The sequence below is a fragment of the Diadema setosum genome, chromosome 17 (assembly GCF_964275005.1).
Source record: "Diadema setosum chromosome 17, eeDiaSeto1, whole genome shotgun sequence".
Classification (NCBI taxonomy): domain Eukaryota; kingdom Metazoa; phylum Echinodermata; class Echinoidea; order Diadematoida; family Diadematidae; genus Diadema; species Diadema setosum.
In genome coordinates this window covers 35,670,020-35,693,126 of record NC_092701.1, presented here as the reverse complement: position 1 = coordinate 35,693,126, position 23,107 = coordinate 35,670,020, and the positions used below count along the sequence as shown (strand labels likewise).

Below are 23,107 nucleotides of genomic sequence, written 5' to 3'. Positions count from 1 at the left end.
GTTCCACTGCTGCACGTACGCGTTATTGCATGCTCCACCAGTGTGCAGTAACAGTAGCAATACTGATCTGTGCTAGCTCCACACATTTGGTTTTCGCCGATAAGCAAGCGTAAAAAGTAAAAACCGAGGCTACCAGCGGAGGTTAGTAACAATAAATCATCTTGATTGATTTCACCGAGTTTGCATGTTACAGGAGTCGCTTTATATCCATTCATTTCAACAAAATGTATGACGTTACTGAGGGACACTCAACATAACATCAGATCAGGGAAACGAAACTGCGGATCGAAGAATGATACCTGCACCAAGTATCTGGAATGATCAGTGTGTAGTCCCACTAATTATATTTTATGTAGGGCGTGTAGCCAGTGTTAATATTTGTGTTTAGTTAACCCCGGCGCGGGGCGCTGTACGTGTACGTGTTGGGGTCGCTGCTGCGGTTAGTGTTTAGTGTGTAACTATTAAATCTAGAATCTAGATCTGGTAAAATCTAGTAAAATTACGATCTCGTTCATGCTAGATCATGACTCATTAGTCATGAGATGTCCAGACTGCTACTTAGTGCTAGACCCTTTATTTAAGTTCTAGACCGCTCTAGTTATGTAACAGTCTAAATAACACGTTTATGACGTTCTTTAAAAATGTTAATTAAATTTGTTTGGTGGTGGAAGGTTTCACGATGCACCACGTGTTCTTTCTAGGACTAGGGTAAGTGTGTGGCCCTGAAAAGGGCCTACCCAATCCCGATGTTTCGGCAAGCATGTTCTCGCCGTTCTCGAGGGAAAGGCGAGTGTTATAACGTTATACTAGACACCCTAAGTTATGACATTATCCCGGTCACGACACTGGATAATTTACTTCGTTTAATTTCCACCAGCAATGACAGTGCTCACTCTCCTTGCCTTGGCTTAGGAGCATTCCAGCCCATGCAGCCATTTTATACCTATACTATAGGCATGCACATGCTGATCTTTAAACCAACATAAACTTTCTCATCCTACTTTTCTTTAGATCTGTCGTCATGTGGTTGTAATTTACTCTAGTCCAGGCAGAGGAGAGTGAAAAGGGGAAGAATGAAGAAGTGACATCTTAGAGACCAATTAGCAATAAATTTGCCTCTTGTTCAGTGGCCTCTTGTTAACTGTTCGGTATGGTTGTAATCTGGTTGGCCCCACACAACCAACAGATATTTTCTATTCACTATCTATTTCACCATTGTTATCATTTCCACTCTAAAGAAAATGCCAGAAAGAAGAATTGTGATCCTGTATGGGAGCCAGACTGGAACAGCTCAAGATGTGGCAGAAAGGATCGGTCGTGAGGCCAAGCGCAGACACTTTGCTGCCCGCGTCATGCCTATGGATTCGTATGTCATAGTAAGTAGAGACTTGTCTTCGTGTTGATGCAATCTGAAAATTTCCACAATGTCAAGACCTTTTATACAATACAAAGTGTATATAAAATTTATGGCAAATGCACTCTCACTCTTATCCTTAATGGTTCAATCCCATTGATATCCATCAGTGTGCAAGTGGTGCTTTCCATGCCACAAATGAATTGGAAATGGAATATGTATGAGGGAGCTCAATATCTAAATACCTTATCACGTATGTGTATGCTCTTTAGTTTGTTTTTGTTTTTTTGTAATTTTCTTCCCTGTTCTCATGTTTGTACATAAGATATATATACATATATATATCGCTGCTGGGGCGACAAGACCTCGTATCTGAAATTTTGGTGAAAATGACTTTTTTTGATTAATGGTCAGATAATCAGTTACGTAATATCCTGTCCAAATTCTAACTGTCTTATCCCAAAAATGCAGCCCCCACGGCAAGTCAAAGGAAAGACTCTCCCATTTGATGTACACTGTAGTGCTTTGGCTGCCATGTTTTTCTGCTCTCCTGAACATTTGACATTTTGTAGATATGAGGTCTTGCCGCCCCAGCAACGATATGAGCTGTGATGCGAGAAAAGAGCCCATAGGGTAAAAAATACAGAAAATGAGTTTTTACCGCCATATTGTAGAATGAACTCTGAAGCATTTAGATATGCAAACCGATTTTCTAAATTCCACTTCTAAATGCCTCAATTATTCCATTTAAAAAAGCATGTACTGCCCAAATACCACTCTTAGATGTGTCTGATGCATTTGTGTGCAGCTAGCTAGTTGCCCCGCACCGTTTTCTGGTGTTTGTGTGCGACAGCGCTAAGGGCCCTCACGGCCCATATATGTATATATATTTATACATTTTTTTTCCCCATCTGAGCACTGAAAGGTGGACCTGTGCGCCATACAAATAAGCCATTGTTGTTATCATGTGACCATATCCTCGTCTCATTGTCTTCATCTTTCCTATTTTCCATTTATCTCTTCCTGTTTGCAGACAAACTTGATCCAAGAGCGCCTGGCAATCTTTGTGTGTGCCACTACTGGCCAAGGAGATGAGCCAGATAATATGAAGGTAAACTTAACATGTTACTACATTATATAATTATGATGAATATCTACATCAACATTTGTCACAATTGATTTATTTATTGTTTGGAAATGGAAGTCTTTAAAGTGTGCAGAAAATTTTCATTTTCATGCAGTTGAGATATTCAGCCCTACTGCAAAAATATGTTGGCATGCCATGTGTGACTTCCCCCAGAAGAGATAAAACTGAGTTATTGTGACAAAAAGCTGGTGCAGATGGCCATAAAAGTGACTTAGATCTCTGTTACACCAAAAGAGTTGTGGTACCAAATTTGGGCCACCCTTTGTTGATGTAAACACAAGCAGAACCAAATGCACAGCCAAACACACTCAGCTGTAGTGATGATTTTTTTTTTACATGTACGTAGAGCTTCACTACGACGAAAAAAAACAAAATGAAGATAGATATTAGCCTATAATAAGGCAGCGTAAGCACACAAAAATATGAGGCCGAATATGGGGTTGAATTCTGCGCTGTATGTGGGCCTTGGGCCAGCCGCCACTGTAAACAGGGTTTTACAGACCTGGTAGCATAGGGAAGCTTGAGTTGTCTGATTGAATAGATCTTCAATTGCTACCCAGCATTCAAAAGCAGAAGATAGTAATCCTCTTAAATCAAGAAAAATGCATGTGCAGTTGTAGTTTACGTTGAGAAACCAAGAAATTTGATTTGCAAAATACACATATGTTACAAGAGAAAGCAAATATTTTGGCAGATCAGTTGTTATTTGTAATCTGAATGTTCCCATTTTTTGCACATTGTTTCAGAGTAAACATGTATGGTAACCATAGACAGCATGTATGTATTACCATTTAAAGCAATGTTACATCCTTGACCACTAGTGTCCACTTCAGTAATTGCCAAGTTTATGACAGAAAAGTTGTCATATTTTCAAATCTACCATTCCCAGTAATTTGTGTTTATGCAAAGCTGATTGAGTCTTAAAAGACATCTTAGTCAAATAAAACTGAAATGAGAGAAATTGTTATTTTGTCAGTGATGATGGACAATTATGCAGTCATTGTCCAGATTAATATGCACATAATTGAGAGATAGCGCTGATGATAGGATCAAAGAAAGCCCTTTGTTATTAGTCCATGTGTGTGGTAGGTCCATGGTACAGATGACTTTTTTTTTTTTTTGCTCATAAATGTGCAAAGTGGAACTGTAAACTGGTGTATAGACGAGTTTCCTAACAGTACTTATTTGTCTCACAGGTAGCGCCCCTTTCTATGCAGATTCTGATTGCACAGTAATGTAAGGAATGATATCAATAATTTTTCCTTCTTCATTGTGGAAATATAGATCTCTAAGCTATTATTAAAATATTTATCTCCTAACTTAGATATTAACTATGATAGTTACTATGACAATTCTTTTCTCAATGCAGAAATTTTGGCGCTTCATCTTAAGGAAGGATCTGCCAGAGGACTCACTGTCTCAGATGCAATACTCAGTGCTTGGTCTCGGTGATTCATCCTACCCTAAGTAAGATCTTAAAGGGATGATATAGTTTTGGTTGAGATTGGACTTCAGGTTTCCAACTTTTTTGGGGAGATAATGAGAAACATCTTATGGAAGATTAAAGAGCATACAATTCTAAGAGGAATTCAAAGTTTATTATTTTGATGAAAATTGGTTTGGAAGTGGCTGAGATATCCAAAAACAAAGAGGTCCTAATAAAAGGTGGGACCCATCTTTTATTACTTTGTTTTACTTTGTTTCTGACTGTGGTTTCTAATTATCTTGCTAAAATTGGAATCTGAATCCCCATCTCAACCAAAACTTTACCATCCCTTTAAATGGTATTCGAGGTGCTAAACATTCAGTGCTAGAGCATGGCTTCAAGGGAGAGCAGTAGTTCTTTCTCCATCTGTAACACCTTCCTGCTCTCACAGGCACCCCCAGGCAAAGTTCCCAGATTTTCTCATGTGGGTGACATGTTCCAAAGAAATGAATTGTAGGTTTCTGACAATGCACAGGTGCAGAGCAGTCAGCTTGTCCTGTAAGAGATTCATATTGATGACTTCCCAATTATCATGTCATTGATAGACTAGTTACGCAGCAAATTTATTTTATGTAAGACTTGTGAATGATGTTTGGCATGTTGAGGTTGAAAATTTGCAGCCCCATTTGCACCATGAGCATGTCCTATTGTTCCCATTGGCAGTATCACTTTTTCTTTGTAAGCCCTGTTTTAACAGACCTTACTCTGACAACATTGGGACAACATCCAGAGAACAAAATTAATGTTGGGGTAAATACCATAGCTGGCTAGGGTAGAATTTGGCAAAAGTTACCATAACAGTGTCCAAGCAACATTTCGCGGGAACTGTTTAAACAGGCAGAATAAAAAAGATTGCCCAGACCTTTTGATGTAACTCTTGTTAGAACGGCTCTGTTACAATGGGGCTTTACATTGCAAGGGGTAAGCAAGACCGAAAGAGTCCGCATCTTTGATCAGCTAGACCATCTCAACATTGTGCTCTCTCTCCATTCAGATTTAATTATGTCGCCAAGAAGCTCTACAGGCGGTTGCTGCAGCTTGGTGCTTCAAGCCTCGTGCCTCTAGGACTTGGTGATGATCAGCATGACCTTGGGTAAGAGTTCTTTGATTCTGATATTCATCATGACAGCAGACGATATAATGAAAATGTCGGGCTGGGGAAAACCTTTTTTAATAGTGGAGGGGTTGTCAAGGGTCAGTGGTATGTGTACCTCCCCTGAGTTTCAATGGGAAGAATCTGAGGGCTGAACTCTCAGAAATTCATTGTTTGGTTTTTTTCCCCGTCACTCTATCCGTTTGTTTGTTGTTGTATTTTTGGTAGAGCCAAAAGTGTATGTGTGTGGTGAGAGTAAAGAGCAACCTGCAACCTCCACTCCCCTAGCTCGTGTAGCTTGTTTACAGTATTTCACTTTTAACAGCAATGTTTTCACACCATGCAGGCCCGATGCTGTCATTGATCCATGGTTGCAGACTCTCTGGACGGAGGTCCTTCTCCACCATCCACTTCCCCCGGGTCAGGAACTCATACCTGCCAATGTCTGGTAAGTCAACTTCTCTTGCGAGAAAGTAACAATGATGATCACGCGAAAGGATTCAGGTTTGAATAACAAGTTTACCTTATGTGATGATCATTGTTTCATAAACACCAGCCCATTGTGGCATGTTGCCTTTGCTGTGTTTCAGAAAGCTATTTGAATGACACTTAGCATCATGAGGTATTTTTGTTTGTGTTTGTTTGTTTGTTTCTAACAGTACCTGACTATAACATAACATTCATATGTTCATCAATACCCGATGATGAAACCTTCCCAGCAGTCTAAAAATTACACTTTTAACAGCAATAAATAGAAAAACACACGGGAACACACTTAAGCAATTTACCTGATTTGAAAGATCAAATATGCCAGATTATATGATGAGAAAACTATTAAACATGCACAGATGTACGCATCATGAAAATATACCAATTTTTGCGAGGACTTAATTTTAATTTTGTATTGATTTGCACATAATGAAGAGAACTGTTATGAACATTCAGATATTCATTCAAATTTTATGTTGAAATATGACTTGTGATTTAACGAAATGCCATGCTTTCTTCACCACCAAATTTTAGCTTGGAGTTAGAGCAGTGCTGAGCATGACTTCAAAGCATAGAGGAATGTCAGACATCCCATTTTAATGCTTTAGAACCAAGACATGCATTTGCATGGATTATGAAGAGTTGCTACTCCATCTGTGACACCTCCCTGATTCTCCACTTGGACATAGAGGAGAGTACTGGAAGTGTTCCTAATGCCACGTTTACACCATGTTCCCGGCAACCACGGCAGCCGCGTTTCAGGCCACTGTGGACAAAACGGGATGGACGTGAAACAACGCAGTGAGATGGGATATGTAAATGTGACAGGCTGAGATTGCCGCGGATGCTGTGTCAGATTTTTAAACTGTCAAAAAATTTGCCATGGCAGTCCTGGTGCTAATGATTAATCTTGTATGCCGGTCTTTAGTGGGACGCGATGGAAAATATTGATAGTCTAGCCTGACCAGATGCCGTGAGAACAGCGTCTGATACCTATATGTTCACTGGTGCGAGGACTGGAACGAATAAGACTAGAATGCAAAGGGGGAAAACAGGAGAAATATGTCTCATCTACCCACGGCGCACTACGTTTTGGGCAAATGGGGCTGCCGTGGCCACCGGGAACATGGTGTTAACGCAGCTTTCCTGAAGAAGTTACCTCTTACGCATGCAAACCCATTTGCTATATTAGTCCCCCAGCCAGATACACAGTACACTTCTTAAAGGGAGAAGAGAATGGGGTGGATGCTAGCCCTCATCATGCAGTCAAGCAGCAGAGTGGGAGGGCCCCTTCAAACCTGTGTCCCTTCCACGCCAGGATGGTGGAAAACAAGAGAGTGACCTCCGCTGACCACTTCCAGGATGTTCGACTTGTGAAGCTGGACATTACAGACTCAAACATAAGGTTAGAATGGAATGATTGGCACATAGACTGGAAAATATCTTAAAAATACATTGCAGATGTGGAGATATTTGATAAATCAGTTCTTGTTTTACAGGATGTCTGTGTGGCAAAGATATATCCTGATTGTCAAATATGTCTGCATCAACCTCAAAAGTGGCCCTAATTCAACTCCGTTCACCAAGAAACACAGATAGAACCAACTTGATGATTAGGGATCACATTATTCTCCCACTACCTATTGTGTCTATCTTGACGGAGTACATGTAGGTTTTTAAAAGTGATCCCAAGTAGGTATGCATAGTTTTCATCAGAGCAATTATCAAGGAATATCAATTGAATGGCAACTAAATGGTGTGGCATGTTATGGTTTAGATATCTGCTGTGGCACAAAAGGTGAATCCCTGCCTTCTACATTTTGCATCTCCTCCTAGATACAGTCCTGGTGATGTGGTGATGATCCAGCCAAGGAATTCAGCCTCCTCAGTGGATGTTTTTATACGACACATGAACCTTGACCCTGACCAGGTGTTCACTATATCCCAGAATGACCCAGGTTAGATACATTGTGGTTTTAAGGCTACAGTAGCTTGGTGGTGCTAGGTCCATACTGAAAAACTCCTATAACCTGTTGAGGATTGGCTGATTTTGCTGCAACACATATTTCCCATAGACACTTGATAGATACTTGAAACTCGTCCTCAACAGGTTGATATAAGTCCCTATCCAAGTTGAAAAAAAAAAAAAAAAAAATGCTGATGTATAAGGTTTTGTCTGAAATACAGCTTACTAATGCCTACTGACAGAACTGGGAAGCTTGAATACTAAACTTTGAAAGTAGCACATCTGTCTAGCATGGAGTTGTTCTACGAGATTAACATGTGGTGTGACTACTAGGAAAAACTGAAAAATTTACCAGTAAAGTTTAGTGAGAGGCATAGTGTCTTTTTACTTGTTGTGGATGTTGTCTATGCAATAGGTATCTTAATGCACATGATAAAAAGTGCAGAGAACAAAGGAATATTCTAAAAACATTATTGGAAACTTTAACTTTTCTCCCATCTGACTGATATCAGATATTCCTCTGCCAGTGCAGTGATACTGCCACACTCATGCACTGCCTGTCATCGTGTTACCCTTATCCTGAAGACATTATTGAGACTTTCTCTTTTCTCCTGTCTGAATGTCATGTTTCCATCAGACATTCCTCTGCCAGTGCAATGGTTACTGCCACGCCCATGCACCGTCCGCCATCTTGTTACCCACTATCTGGATATCAACAGCATCCCAAGGCGGTCCTTCTTCCAGATGCTGGTCCACTTTGCTGAGAACGAGCTGGAGAAGGAGAAATTTGAGGAATTCTGCTCTGCTGAGGGACAGGTAAGTCTTCCATCAAAATCTTTTGGTGAAAGTGCCCATGTTGGAATGTTCATACTTTCACATTATGCCCCAAACTGTGGTTCTAATATCAGTGAAGTTTTTGTTGCGCCATATTTAAAGACCTCATACAGTAGTTAGTGCCCTGCATTCTGCTTTCCTTTGATTTTCTTTATGCTAGATTTCAACTCTGGGATCCTTTCATTATCAGGGAAGTTGCACAGAATTCCACGTCACCCTAGCACAACAAATTAGACTAGGAAGAGCTCAGAGACATCCCTTGTCCCCCAAAATGTTGCACAACCATATGCGTCATATATTTCACGAGGTTTGTATTTTCGCAGATTGCGCAAGTTGGTTGCTGTTTGTGAATTTAACTACACACAAAATTGTCAACTCTAACCTTAACATGAATGCAACGTTGTATGCACACATATCTCCCTGTATTACTGTACTCCATGATCACAAATTTAGCCACTCATGAAATCGTCAGAAGTCTCGATTCAGGAAAATTTAGACACACTGAATATAATGGCATATACAGTATTTAAGGCATATCTTCTAGAGGAATATTTCTGTGATTTTCTGCAGCAAGAGCTCTTTTCCTACATCAACCGACCACGGCGGACCATTCTGGAGACTCTACAAGACTTCCCTCATGTCAGTACTACCATCCCCTTCACCTACCTTTTTGATCTTATCCCAGTCATCCAGCCGAGAGCTTTCTCCATCGCCTCTTCCCCAGCGGTAAGCAGCACCCTCTTTCATACTAGCAATCGACTATGCATGTGTTCTCGCTGTAGAATCCCTTTTTTTTTCCCCTTATCAAAATGCTATAAAGTCAGACATTTTTGTGGTCATAAAACTTATGCAAATTTTGCAAGGAGTCAAGATTCCCAAAAGTGAATTGCACTTTAAAAAGATGTTTGTATACTCAATACAGTGAAAGCTAGTACATGTAGTATACTTGTATTTTTTTCCCTCATGGTTAGTAATTGCGAAAGTTTCATGCCGCAAAAAAAGTCCATCAGCTCGCAGTTTGCAAAAGTTTCATGTATCAAATGTTTCTTTTCTTACACTTATAAACTGTAGTTGCATAATATATTTCTTTGAAAGCTTCTACATCTTACTACATGTACATTTAAGTGTTTACATTTTTGAAGTGCTCAAAATACTTCCAAGAGATGATGTGGCTGTAGGTATGATGTCTGATGTGCTACAAGATAGTTATGATTTAATAGTAAGAACATTTTGAAGTAAAACAGCTTGTAAGATACGCTGAAAACTATTACTTCTTTGAAAAAAAAATGTATGAAACTGTGGGTGAAGATATCATCATATCAGCATATATGTGTCTTGTTCTTGTCTTCATAAGAAATGTTTGTTTGTTTGTTTGTTTTTCCACACTATAATTTAGGCCTGATAAAGTCACAGATTACCAATCTCCTGATGTGGTATCTTTAGGTTCTGTACACTTTAAGCTTTCCAGTAATGAGTAATCTGTTCTACTTTGATATTCCAAATTTATGCCACAAAAAATTGGCACGAAAAAAACTTGGCCTCCAGATAAATGCAATTCTGAAGAATAGAAATAAAATGCTTTGAAGCATTGATGCAAATAAGTATGCAGGATACCATGTATTTGAACCAATATATCATAGCAGGCTTTCTAAAAATCTATCAGTTTTAGATTTGTAAACTTACTTAATTTTGAAACTCAAAAGGTGGGTTCCTAGGACATCAATGTTTCCACTTTTGAATACACATCAATTTCACTTCTTCTTTTTTTAAAGCCAGTTCCATTATTTTACCGTTTTCTCAGCCTTAATCTCTGCGGGTTTATCAGGATAATGTTGTGCAGGATTATTTTTGGGGGGTAGGGAAATATTTGTCCCTAAATAATTTATGAAAATTACAAATTGTGTATGGGGCTGTCACTTGTACACCATAGAACCATCGTAATTGTATTATGAAATTAATGTAGGGGATATTTTGGTTCAGATGATGTAAAGTCTTTGATGATATCAGGTCTAGGTGAATATAAATTCTGATATTCTTTTCTTTTTCTTTTTAGGCTCACCCCGGTGAGATTCACATACTGATGGCTGTTGTTCGCTACAAGTCAAAGCTAGTCAAACCCAGAGAGGGTCTCTGTTCAAACTGGATTGCTTCCACACAACCTTCAGGTGAGAAGGTGCAATACTCAATGATTACATTGCTTGCTTGGGTCCTAGAGTTCTTACTCAGCGAGATTGGCAGGAAAGATTTATTTTGGAATTCCACTTGCACATGAAGCCCAAATACTAATCAGTTCACTTTAAGTTTGTTATTTTCATCAAACAAAAGAAAAATGAATGCAAGATTGCTGACATTATAATCTACCTAACATGAGGCGAGATTGTGACACAGATCTTACGCTACCATGACAAAATTATCATGTACTGCAAAGAAGAAAAACACTGTGTCATGAATATCTAAGCAGGTGTTAGAAAATCTCTGTACATGTGATTTTTACAAATCTTTATATTATCCGAATCACATAGTGAATTGTCACAGAATGGAGACTGATAATTTCTCCAGTGTTATGAATAAGCATTTTTTTTTGGGTCTTCAAGTATTATGCCAGATATTTAACTGCAATGAAGCCAAAATCATGGATATAGTAACCTTAAAGATCTTGAGTCATTCTATATTATGATGAATTATTCATGCATAACACACCTTGGAAGTGGGCTTAAAGTTATACCAAACTTACTTGCCCCTTGATGTCATAATATGAAATTAAGCACTTATATGATGAATTATTTTGTGGTGGGATTGGGGGCAGGTTTTTCCCCTATCGTCTCCATTTCTTCCTCCCCCTCCCCTGTTGACTTTGTCAGAACTATTACAAAACCACTTAGCAGAGTTTAGATAGTGTGCATATAATATAAGGGGTGAGAAAACATGATTAATAGTCAAGGTTCTAATGGATTATGCTGATGTGTTCTGCTATACTGCACTGGATGCTGCAGATGACATCACGATACCGATCTGGACCAAAAAGGGCACCATCACGTTTCCCGACAGAGGTGCACCAGTCATCATGGTGGGCCCAGGGACAGGGGTAGCCCCCTTCAGGAGCTTCATCCACGAGAGGGCAGCAAACAATCAAGGAGGTGAGTTGTAGTCTTGCTTACATAGCATAGAACCAGTACGTACATGTTTATGAGATATCCCAGAATTATTAGGTGATACGCTATCAGCGTATCACCTATTGTGATTGTCAAAATCTCTCTTTATTTTTTTTTATTCTTCTTTCTTTCTGGACAATTTTGTGTCGTCAATATCTCAAGAATGACATTACGAAATAACATGACATTTTCAGTCAACATGTCTCATGACAAAATCTAGCCACAATAAGGTTTTCATGACAGTTACATATCTATGACGTCATCTAGGCGCCATTTTGTGATTTTCGGACCTTGTCACATGATCGATCATAACTTCATAACTAGATGTCATTTCTGTATCATTTTCGGTGGACATGAAGTTCAGGTCACGCTCTATCTTACTTTTTAACGCTAGTTACACAGGTCATCATTACGCGCGCGTAAGCGCGCGTCAAAATTTTAAAAGGCTCAAAACGACTTCCCAATGGGAAATCTCGAAGTTTCAGACAATTTTAAGCGTTTCAAACATTTTCTCGCGTGCGCGTCCGTCCGCGCAATTTCGCGCGCAGAGCCCGTAAGCAACATGAAAATGCAATTTTTTTGACTGATTTGGATTCCTGATACTTTGAGTAATAATATCCATTGATTTCCGATCGATTACGACCTATAACAAAGGAATGCACTGGCGTCAAAGTTGAAATTCCGCGTGCGCGTCTTTCTGCAAATATAGTGAAAAAACATGTCTTTGTTTATTTCGCCATAGCTCTTTAAATCGTCCGTTGACCCTATATTTCTATTGCATATTACAAAAGTATATGAATTGTAAGTAACATTCCAAGTATCAGTATTGCCAGGAATACGCGATGACGTCATCATATCGTCATTTTAAATAAAAAAAGTGGAATTGATTTTTTTGAGGTACTGTTTCTGACATTCATTTGCTCGTATCTCTGTTGTTTAAGCTCAATATTACCCCAAATTCAGATATGTTGCACTTTGAACATTTGCCTTTCAAGGCCATGTGATGGTTTTGAAATATGATGACGTCATCATACTAGAAATTGTGATTAAAGGTAAAGACTCAAAATCAGACAAGTTTACGTGTTATGTCTATGGGAGGTGATTTTTTTTTAACCATGCATTGACTTGACAACGTTTAAGCACCTTTACCTCATCTGATTTTACTCCATTTCCTCTGAAACATAAATATGTTGTAGCTGAGACAACAAGCTTTAGTAATCATGCATTTTATGTTTTCAAATCTCCTCATCAGGTTGACAATTTTGCAATTTAAAACTGAAAATGAGAATGCAATCTGTACGGAACGATTCCCAATTTTTCTTTGCAACTGTATATTGATCGAATCCACGCTGCCACTTGTGGGAAGTTGAATAGCGCCATCACAAGTCAACACTGTCACGATAGTATTTAGATTTAAGTTTCGCACTCGATCTTCAGGACAGCCATGTGGCATAATCGGTTAGCGCGCTGGTTGTTCATAACGCCATACCGGAAGGCGAGAGGTTCGACTCCCGCAGGACTTTTATCCGTTCTTTCTTTTTTTTCTCTTTTTTTTTCGGCAGTTCAGCTTTACTCCGATGTCATTTATCGTATTACTTTATCAAGTGTACGTAACCCGTGAACACGGCTGCTCTATTTCCCTTGTTTTGTATTGGAGTTTGGAGATTGGGTTTGCTTCATTAATTTTGTCACACTTAATGTTGTAAATTGCCCCTTGTTACAGTGTCCCGCTTGCCACCTTTCGTTTGCTCTTTCCTTTTCTCTTCATTGGTTATTGTTATACAGTAACAGGATAGGTAGGAACATGTATGTTTAAATAACTTGCAGGAATGGGAGCTGAATTGATTAACTCTAGTCCAGGTGTATGGCGTCTCGCTCATCTCTTTGAAATTCCAGGTTGTTATTGTTTGACCCAATAACGAAGTTGTAGACAGGTTATATGTTGTTATAGAGGTATCTTGTGCCACATGAATGGAAAGCATCACTGTTTAGTAGTAGTAATGAACTTTTTCATGTTGTATATGGTATAAATATTTAAGATAAATATATATATATATATATATATATATATATAAATAAAAAAAAAAGATTAAAGATAAATTTCACATCCAATCTTCGGTACAGCCGTGTGGCTTTATAGTCACTTAGCGCGCTGCATGGTCATTATGCACTACCTTAGGACGAGATGTTCGAGACCCGCAGGACGCTATCATTTTTTCTCTCTCTTTCTTTGTGTTTCTTTTGGCAGTTCAGCTTTATTCCGATCAATGTCATTTATCGTATTATCTTATCAATTATACTACCCCACGACACACAGTCGCTCAAGTTCCTCTTTTTTTTTTTGTCGGAGGCTCTAGGTTGGATTTGCTTCATTTATCATACGTATTGTTTAAATTGCCCTTGGTACAGTGCCCCGCTTGCCACCTTTCCTTTTCCCTTTCCTTTTCTCTACGTTTGTTCCTGTTATATTGTCACAAGACAGGTCGGAAAATAATTTGCACAACTCAACTGGAGCAGGAATGGCAACTGAATGAATTAACTCTAGGCCAGGTGTATGGCGTCTCGCTCATCTCTTTGAAATTCCAGGATGTTATTGTTTGACGCAATAACGGAGTTGTAGACAGGTTTTATGTTGCTATAGAGGTATCTTGTGCCACATGAGTAGAAGGCATCACTGTTCAGTAGTAGTAATGAACTTTTTCATGTCCCTCCATGTCAATTATAGTGTGGTTTAAAGGGGTTGTGTGTCTATCTGCCAAAGAAAAGGAATAACTTATTTTCGTCATGGCTGTTTCTCTATACGTAGCCGTAGGTAATGAGTGTTGTTGGTATCTGAGCAGTGAAGAACAGAGCATCAGGCTAAAATCCCCCTTAGTTATACGCGCTAAGCGTTCAATTTGATATATCTTTCTTTATGAAGTCAATCCCTGCTAATGGAGTTACAGAATTATGTTATGACACGTTTCACTGAAAGTTTGTAAAGCAAAGTTTATGGACAAGGCAAGCAATTGTACATGAATATACCTACCATTGATTTCAGAGGGAAATTATGGTATGCATAAATGTAAGGGTATCATTGCTTTGGAATTGCTGAGACAATATGCTTGGCACGAGGGCTTCCACTTCTAATAACTGATCCCTTTGAAGATGTGTCGGTCACGGGTGATCGTCATGATTCATCTTTCACGTAGAAGCTTGCGTTCCACACTCTTGGTTCAAGAAGACTTACCATCATACTTCAAATTGTTATTAAAGGTAAAGACTCAAAATCAGACAAGTTTACGTGTTATCTCTATGGGAGGTGATTTTTTTTTTTTATGTGCATTAACTTGACAACGTTTAAGCACCTTTATCTCAGATGATTTTGCTCCATTTCCTCTGTAACTTAAGTGTGTGGTAACTGAGACAATAAGCTGCAGTAATCATGCATGTTATTCTTTGAAATCTCCTTATTAGTTTGACAATTTTGCAGTTTAAAACTGAAAATGAGAATGGAATGTGGACAAAACGATTCCTGATTCATCTTTCACATACATAAGTTTACGTTCCTCTTTTTTTTCTCGTCGAGACGTATGGCCGAGTGGTTAAAGGCGACGTCTCAGAGACGTGAGGTTGCACACGTGCGGGTTCGAACCCCACAAGATCACGAAACAAATTACTTAGCTATTTTACTTTTTTTTTTCTTCAATTTTGTATTACATATATCGTCCATGTAGAAATCACATTCATATATAAACGCACCTATACACACACACAGACACACACACACACCATATCCCTCTTTTTTGTGTTGGAGACCATATTGCTTCGACTGCTGCAAAATTTTGCAGGCTGACTTTGTCAAACTGATCATAATATGTAATGACGACGACGAAGGTGTTGTACTTTGAACAATTGTCTTTCAAGACCACATCATTGTTTTGTACTTTGATGACGTCATCACACTGAAAATTGTGATTAAAGGCAAGGTATCAAAACCAGCCGATTATAGGTTTTATGTTTACGACACGTATTTTTCCCAAGTTGCCAGAAATGGCATAGCGACATCAGTAGTTACAAGGCCGCATTTCCGTCTAGCAATGCAATACATGTTCACGCGGCCACGTTGGTTGAGTGGGCATTGACTTTTCTCCCTGTAATATCTATACATTTCTTTTTTGCCTTACCATTTCCGTGGATGTCCCGTGGCCGAGAGGTTAGGGAAACGGTTTTGCATGCAAACTCAATTATAACTTCAAGGTGTCTATATCACATTCTTTTCTTTGTCGATCACAGATGACCGACATCTGATAACCCCAAGCGTATCACCTAACTCGTCAGTCTGACGAGTTTCATATCTCGTTTATAGCTGTATAATTTGTGGAAATTACACAATTTCGTATTTTTCTATCCCCTCATTGATTATTGCCACAATAAGCTATGCTTTGATAAACTGTGCCACTTTCTTTGTTGACCCTGAACTTTTTGTGTTTATTTGTTCAGGGCCTGTTTAGAAAGGAAAGGTGTCTTTGTTTGTAGATTGATATTTTAGTATATCTATTTTGTTGGTGATTTTCGATGAAAATTGTTCTTAATTCCAATTGGTTGTAGGCTGATTTTGTCATTGTTGTTTTATGGATGTACAGTAGGTATTTTCTTCTAGAGTTCATGAACTATTCATTTCTATGATATCATGTTGCCAGTATCTATCTCCACATAAAAATTCTGCAATGGGATAAATTTCTTAAGTGTCCATTGCCGGTTTCTTTCTCCACATAACAATTCTGTGAAGGATATCTTCAAATCTATAGAATGTCCATCATTCTTTGGTTTCAAACCAAAACATTTTTCCATCTCCCTTGCCTTGTATTGCCAAGGAAACCTGCTGTTCTTTGGGTGTAGGAATGAGGACAAGGATTTCTTCTGCAGGGACGAGTGGAATGAACTCGGAGGCCGTGGTCTCCTTCAGGTCTCGGCTGCCTTCTCACGTGATCAGGTAAAGGGTAACACTAGGGGGCGCTGTGCATCTGAGATTACACCATGAAATCCCTCATGTAAGATTGTAATGCTGTAAAAGTGGATATTTTCGTGTGACTAATTTTACGCGCTTGACCGGGTGAGAAGAGTTTCATGTGTTTTTAATTCTGCGGAATCAAGACATCAAGTACTGGAACATATGGCACACAAAAATTTTCGCGCGCTATTATTTTTGCGCTAGCTTCTGGTTGTGCGAAATGTGTGAAAATTTCCACTTTTACAGTATGTGGGCTTATAATCCAGAAGATATTGGAAGTAAATTTGATTGTGCTCAGGCTTTTCTCAGTAGTTTGTCCAAATATTCCCTTTCTTTTTCTGTTTTGGTTAAGATCTGTTAATGCAAGACTTAGATGCAGAGATATGCAGGAATTTTCCAAATGATAAGAAAGATGCAAACGATCATGTAAGATATTCTTTGTATAATCTTTTGTACAAGTTACTTCATCCGCTTCTGTTGATTTTGTTTTGCTTTGTGTCTGGTGTGTGTGTGTGTGTTTGTTTGTTTGTTTATTTGTTTGTTTTTTGCTTATTTATGAAGAAAATAGCAATAATGGACTCAGATGCAGACAGATGCTTGCACTTGTGGAATAAAATTTGTTTTAATGCCTGTATTCATCCTACATCATGTGTGTCCTTACATTACATTATTTAAAGGACAAGTCCACCTTCATATACATGTGGATTGAGTGAATGCAGCAATGTTTGTAGAACACATCAGTGAAAGTTTGGGGAAAATTGGACAATCCGTTTAAAAGTTATGAATTTTTAAAGTATCTGCATAGTCACTGCTGGATGAGAAGACTACTAGAGTGTATGATGTCACATGCGTACAACAATAATGGAAAATATAAAGATAATTTCACAAAATTTTACTTTTTGTAAAAAGTGCACATTTCTCCGACTTGTCACTGACGTATGTTAAGGGTAATATATGACCCGCTACAACAAAAAGGTCCTAAAGTCGCGCACGGTCGAAGCCGTGAAAATCGAGTTTGAAGTCAGAGCATTAAAATTGGTCAAAACTTACGATTTTCTGATTTTGATATACTATTGGAGTCTAACAATACATGTCTTCTATCATCTGTCGAAATTTTGAAGCAAAATGATCAAAGGAAAGACCGAAAAATAGCGTTTTTCTGAGCCATGTTTTTTGGCGTTTCAACGAAGCAGAAACTGGTTCGAAAATTTGGATTGAGCGCCACAGATAGGTTCCGCCCCTAACAACGACCAGAGTGGTCTCATTGGTCAGTTTGCTGCTTGCTGCTAACCGAAGCGTGAAGCTCGCACACTGCCCAGTCGACTGGTGCGTGCGGGCGGGGTGCGCTATGCTCAGCCGCTTCTCACATCCTGGTCACTGATTGGTTGGTGAGGAGACTGCCGACGCTGATGTGCTTGAATGAACTCTTCGGGGTTGCTAGGGCTTACCTTCTATTGTCCAGAGGTGAAAACTGACTTGCGTGTCCCTTGATCGCGATTGCGTCGAAAGGAAGGCTTTTAGGGCGCTTTTCTCGAAACAGTGATTTTACAGACGTCTCGATATGCTCTCTTTTAAACATCGATATCTCCGCAGCCGATTATTTTTATAGAATGTGTTATATATATCAATTTAAAGCAGAAAGATTAGGGGATTATATCATGCAATTTTCAAATAATCGACCCCGCCCGACTTAAGGATCATTTTGTTGTAGCGGGTCACATATTATTCCCCTTGCCTTCTGAAAGAGGGAAGTCAAGTGTTCTTGTAGTATGCAAGAAAAGTGAAAATATCTTTAATTTTCCTTATACTTTCTTTATATTGTTGTACTCATGTGACATCACAAGCTGTAGTAGTCTTAGCATCCAGCAGTGACTAAGCAGAAACTTCAAAAATTTATGGCTTTTAAACGGATTGTCCGATTTCCCTCAAACTCTTGCTGATGTGTTCTATTAATATTGCTGCGTTCACTCAATCCACATGTCTATGAAGGTGAACTTGTCCTTTAAGTAGCACAGGTAATCAATGTCCCAATGTCCAAACTGTGTGATGTATGTTGCATACTGACCAACAACTACTACTACATTTTCAGTGTTTCAGATTCCTTTGCCATATTTGATTTAACATGCTTGTTTCTCTAGTCTAATTTACAATGTTTTATTGTGTGAGTAATTTATTCTTATTTGACTGTGATGTTTCTTTAGAACATTGAGTTTGATGTAATCTTATGTTTCATGCAGGAGGACAAGGTGTATGTGCAACACAAAATAAGAGAAAACAGCGCCCTCGTTTGGTCCCTCATGAACAGGAGAGATAATCCAGCACGGATATATGTAGCCGGGTAAGTCTTCTTTTCAAATTGTTCATGTGATTGTGTGCTGTACACTCCTACCTATCTGTGTGTGTCAGTATAGCAACGTTTTCTGTTGATGTTGTGTTTTATTCATTCCTTTTTCCATTCTGCCGGACTGTTTTGTGATGTGCCTTACCATGTGGCTTTAGATTGGCATATGTGTAGTGATATGTATAGCAGTATTACTGTGACTGTGGCAATAAGAAGGATAGCACATCCTTGTGTACTCAATTCTTGCGGGAAAGCTGTGCAATGTTTGAACAAAATATGAAGCATTACTTGAATGCTCACAATGTATGCCTACTGTGCACACACTTTTCATCACGTGTGATTTGTATATATGGAATGTTCTGTCATATGGTTTATAATATTCACAACATGCTGCCCTCTATCCTGTATGTTTTCATCATATTAGAAGTAGTAGTGTAATCATGATCATAATGACAGTTATTAACATCATTGTCATTATTTTCATTGTTACTCGTACAACTGTCATTCTCTGAACGAATTGTTTTCTTATAATTTGTGTTGATGGCTGCAGAAATGCCAAACGAATGCCTGCCAGTGTGAGGGAAGCCTTCTGCACTGTCACTGAGATTGAGGGAAAGATGGAGAAGGAAGCGGCGGAGAAGTTTGTGAGTGACCTTGAGAGGCGGAGATTGTTTCAGATGGAGACGTGGTCATAGCAACGGCATCTCATCAAATCACTTGATAGTCATGATATGGGATTCTTGTCTTCTCATCTAAGATGAAGTTTTTCTTATGTCACTGAAATTTCATACATGCAGGCATGATGATTTCATAATTGAATAAGAGTGCTCTTATGCTTCGCTTTTTTGGAACATAACCAGCGTTTTGAAATATGATTAATGCAAACATTGTTGCATCACAACTCACTTTGGTATAAACAAGGTTTCAAAAAAGGCCAATTCACAAGGGGCATGAAGGGGTGTGTTTCCATGCATAAACTCAAATCATATTTACGATCACGATTCTATTGAGTCACATTTACTAGGAAGGCATAAACACAAAATCATGTACGCTGAACAGCTTGCTACAATATAATAAGGATTCATATTTTTTCAACAATGCACAGTGCAGGGGTTGATCCAGGAAATCCGTAAAGGGGGGCACAAACAATATTTCTGGTGCTACTTCTGGGTTTCATCTCATTTTTTTTCTTTTTATTTCTTTTGTTTTAACAACAAATAAGAGGGGATGCGCACCCAGTGCGCCCCCCTCTGGATCCGCCACTGCAGTGCATGTCTGAAATTGGCTCTTTCTCTAGCCTTTCTCTAGCTCGCAAAAAAGAAAAAATGAGTATAAACAGTACCCCCATGAATGCAGTTTTGGATCAGCGTTTCAAAGTGCTGATACTGTGTTTGCAAATCAAGCATACACGTACCCTGAGACTGATAGATTATTTTCTTAATGTCAGCCTGTTTCATGAGAGAGAGGGAGAGAGATTCTTCTATGATTGCGTAAGCAAAAGAAGCAGCTATCAGTACATATCATAATGCAATGGTACAAAGTTGAGAAGCCGTTAAAGTTTGCAGTCGTGGGCATTTGGGATTACATACTGACGTTTGACGTGAACTTATTTATACTCATCACCATGATCACCTCATGCAAACAGAACGGATGCATTATCATAAGTTTAGCTCACATTCTGTACTACCTCACAAGAAAATGTTGGTAAAATTTTATCAGAATATGTGAAATAATATGTGAGACAAGGACCATTGTTATATAGACTGCAAGAAAAAAAGGGAGAAAGAAAAGACAACACAGATAGAAAAAGGAATTCTGGCCTTTTTGAGAAATTTTTATAACTTTCTCACAGCCATCTGTGAGCAAAGGCAGGCTATATAATTAATTTTAGCATTAGCAAAAACAGCTCCGGGAAAACACTGGTAACCTGTGTGAGCCAGTGTAAGCCATTTTGTGGGCTATATAATATTGCAAAAATTAAATTTCACAGGGAAATTTATACATCTACTGATTTATAATGTTTCAGTCAAATGTGGTGAAAATGCTTTTCCCCAATACATAGTGAAATTACACTTGAGGCAGTCAGTGGACATTGTATAATTACTATCTTTTTTAATTATCTTTATTCTTTTGTCTATGTCTTTGTTTTCATTTTCAATGAGATTTAATCCAAAGACCCAGTAGTGGTTAGAAATGAAAGCGCCATACCTCGTCCTGAATATAGTCCTCTGTAAAATGGTGAGAGGATCTAAACAAGATGTTTTACCAGTGTCCAAATATTGGTTGACTCTCGGCTAAATTGTGGGCAAATGTTTATTGGTCGTGAGCACCTGTTTCTTGTAGATTTCAATCATGTCACCTTCTGCAAATGTGGAATAAACACATCTTTGTAAACAGATAGGAATGTGTTTACTCTCCAAGATGTATGCAGACACCTGTTTTATTGTTATCCAAACACCTGTTTTTATTGTTAGCTATCAGTTGTAACAAGTGTTGGAATGACGTGTGCAATGAGACTTAATTGTGGAGAAAATTATATTTAGAACCATGTAAAGTGTGACTTTCAATTTCAGGCGCTTTGCTTACACCAATCAAAAATTTTTTGCAAACAAGATGGATTGTGCTGGCATCACCAACGCCTCCAAACATTCTTCAGTGTTGCAATTTTAAGCTGGTTGAACAACAGGGACTAATGGCAATAATATTTGTTGAAAAGCTTTGGTTTCTTTTACCCAATTTCATAATGTTGTAGGGGTTTTAGTCAAGGAATCAAAATTCTTGATTCCATTTAGATTTTACTGTTACTCTAAAGATATGAATAAATACTTCTCCTATGAAGGTTTGAAGAATTAGCAAATACCCGATCGTTCCTCAGTTTTGTTTTGTTTTGGTTTTTTCCCTGCCATTTTCTTTTGCTTTTACTCTTCAATGTGGTTTCTCAATCTGCACTGCGGTTTCTATTAATGAGTTAACCAATTTTGTTTCTTATGATACGCCATTACACTACAGTTTAAGGTTTTTTAAACACTTTTTGATTATTTTGCAATTATTCACAGAATTTTACAACTTCATACCGGTGGGAAATATAAATTGGTGAACAGTTTTTATATGAATTGTAGTCATTTGATAATACTAAACATAAAAATGTATGTTCTTTGTGTGTGTCTGCATGTGACTGTTGGCCTGTGGATATGTAATGTAATGTGTGTGTGTGTGTGTGTGGTTGTATGGCAGAGTGCTTGAGTGGAAACATGTAACGTGTGTCTCAATTTGTGTATTTGCGTTTGTATGCTGGTGTGTTTGTGTGTAAATGTGTGTGTGTGTGTTTGTATACAAACGTTTGTATCTGTTAGTGTGAGGATAAGGATGGGTGACTGTTTCTATACTTTGAGGAAAGAATTTTAACTGGTTCAACTTCGAGTCTAACAGCAGACAAGATTAGTAGCTATGACAGTGTGATTTCTAATCATGGTTACAAATAATTATTAATTTTATTGAACAGGTTTGATTTTGTCCACTCCCAGAAAACGGGTCATTTATGAACAACTTCTTTCAAAGTTGTTGTTGTTGTTGTTCATTTTCCATCTGTGAAGATGGCTGGATAGTCCATATTCAGCTACACTAAGCTGGTCTTCCATGGGGTCCAGTTGGATGTGGGGTGGGACCACTTCACCGGGTTAGACACCCTGCTCTTTGCGATGAATGAATGAAGAGGGATCTTTTACGTGCATGAGCTGTGACTCTCTCATACACGGGACCTCCATTTTATGTCCTATCCGAGGGACAGAGTGTTTTGCCTCTTGATAGAGGGGACGGTATTTTTAGGGGACGGTATTTTTAGGGGTCATCCCACGAGACTGACACCCACGAGTCATACGGTCCACGAGACCGACATCAAAAATAGGTCCATGAGTCATACAGCCCATGAGTTATACGGCTCACGAGTCATACAGCCCATGAGTTCGACACTAGGCACAAAAGGCTCACGACACCGACACTAAGCAAAGAAAGCCCACGAGACCGACACTAGGCAACGTAAGCCCACGAGACCGACACTAGGCAAAGAAGGCTCACGAGACCGACACTAGGCAAAGAAAGCCCACGAGACCCACACTAGACGAAGAAGGCCGACGAGACCGACACTAGGCAAAGAAAGCCCACGAGACCGACACCAGGCAAAGAAGGGTCACGAGACCGACAGGATTAACAGCCAACTACATGTCAATTACAAATATGTTCCTGTACAGGGTGT

The 23,107-nt window shown here is 38.8% G+C and overlaps 1 protein-coding gene across 1 annotated transcript; it reads left to right on the top strand.

The window, feature by feature from the left end:
* The first annotated feature begins 127 nt into the window (after window positions 1-127).
* LOC140240360 (NADPH-dependent diflavin oxidoreductase 1-like) lies at window positions 128-21,703 on the top strand. Its single transcript, XM_072320125.1, has 15 exons — window positions 128-141; window positions 1,239-1,376; window positions 2,388-2,465; window positions 3,871-3,968; window positions 4,982-5,080; window positions 5,427-5,528; window positions 6,762-6,974; window positions 7,406-7,527; window positions 8,173-8,351; window positions 8,940-9,095; window positions 10,423-10,534; window positions 11,363-11,506; window positions 16,378-16,496; window positions 18,752-18,852; window positions 19,406-21,703. The coding sequence occupies exons 2-15, from the start codon at window positions 1,242-1,244 to the stop codon at window positions 19,548-19,550; spliced, it is 1,803 nt and encodes a 600-aa protein (XP_072176226.1). The 5' UTR covers window positions 128-141; window positions 1,239-1,241; the 3' UTR covers window positions 19,551-21,703.
* The last annotated feature ends 1,404 nt before the right edge of the window (window positions 21,704-23,107 follow it).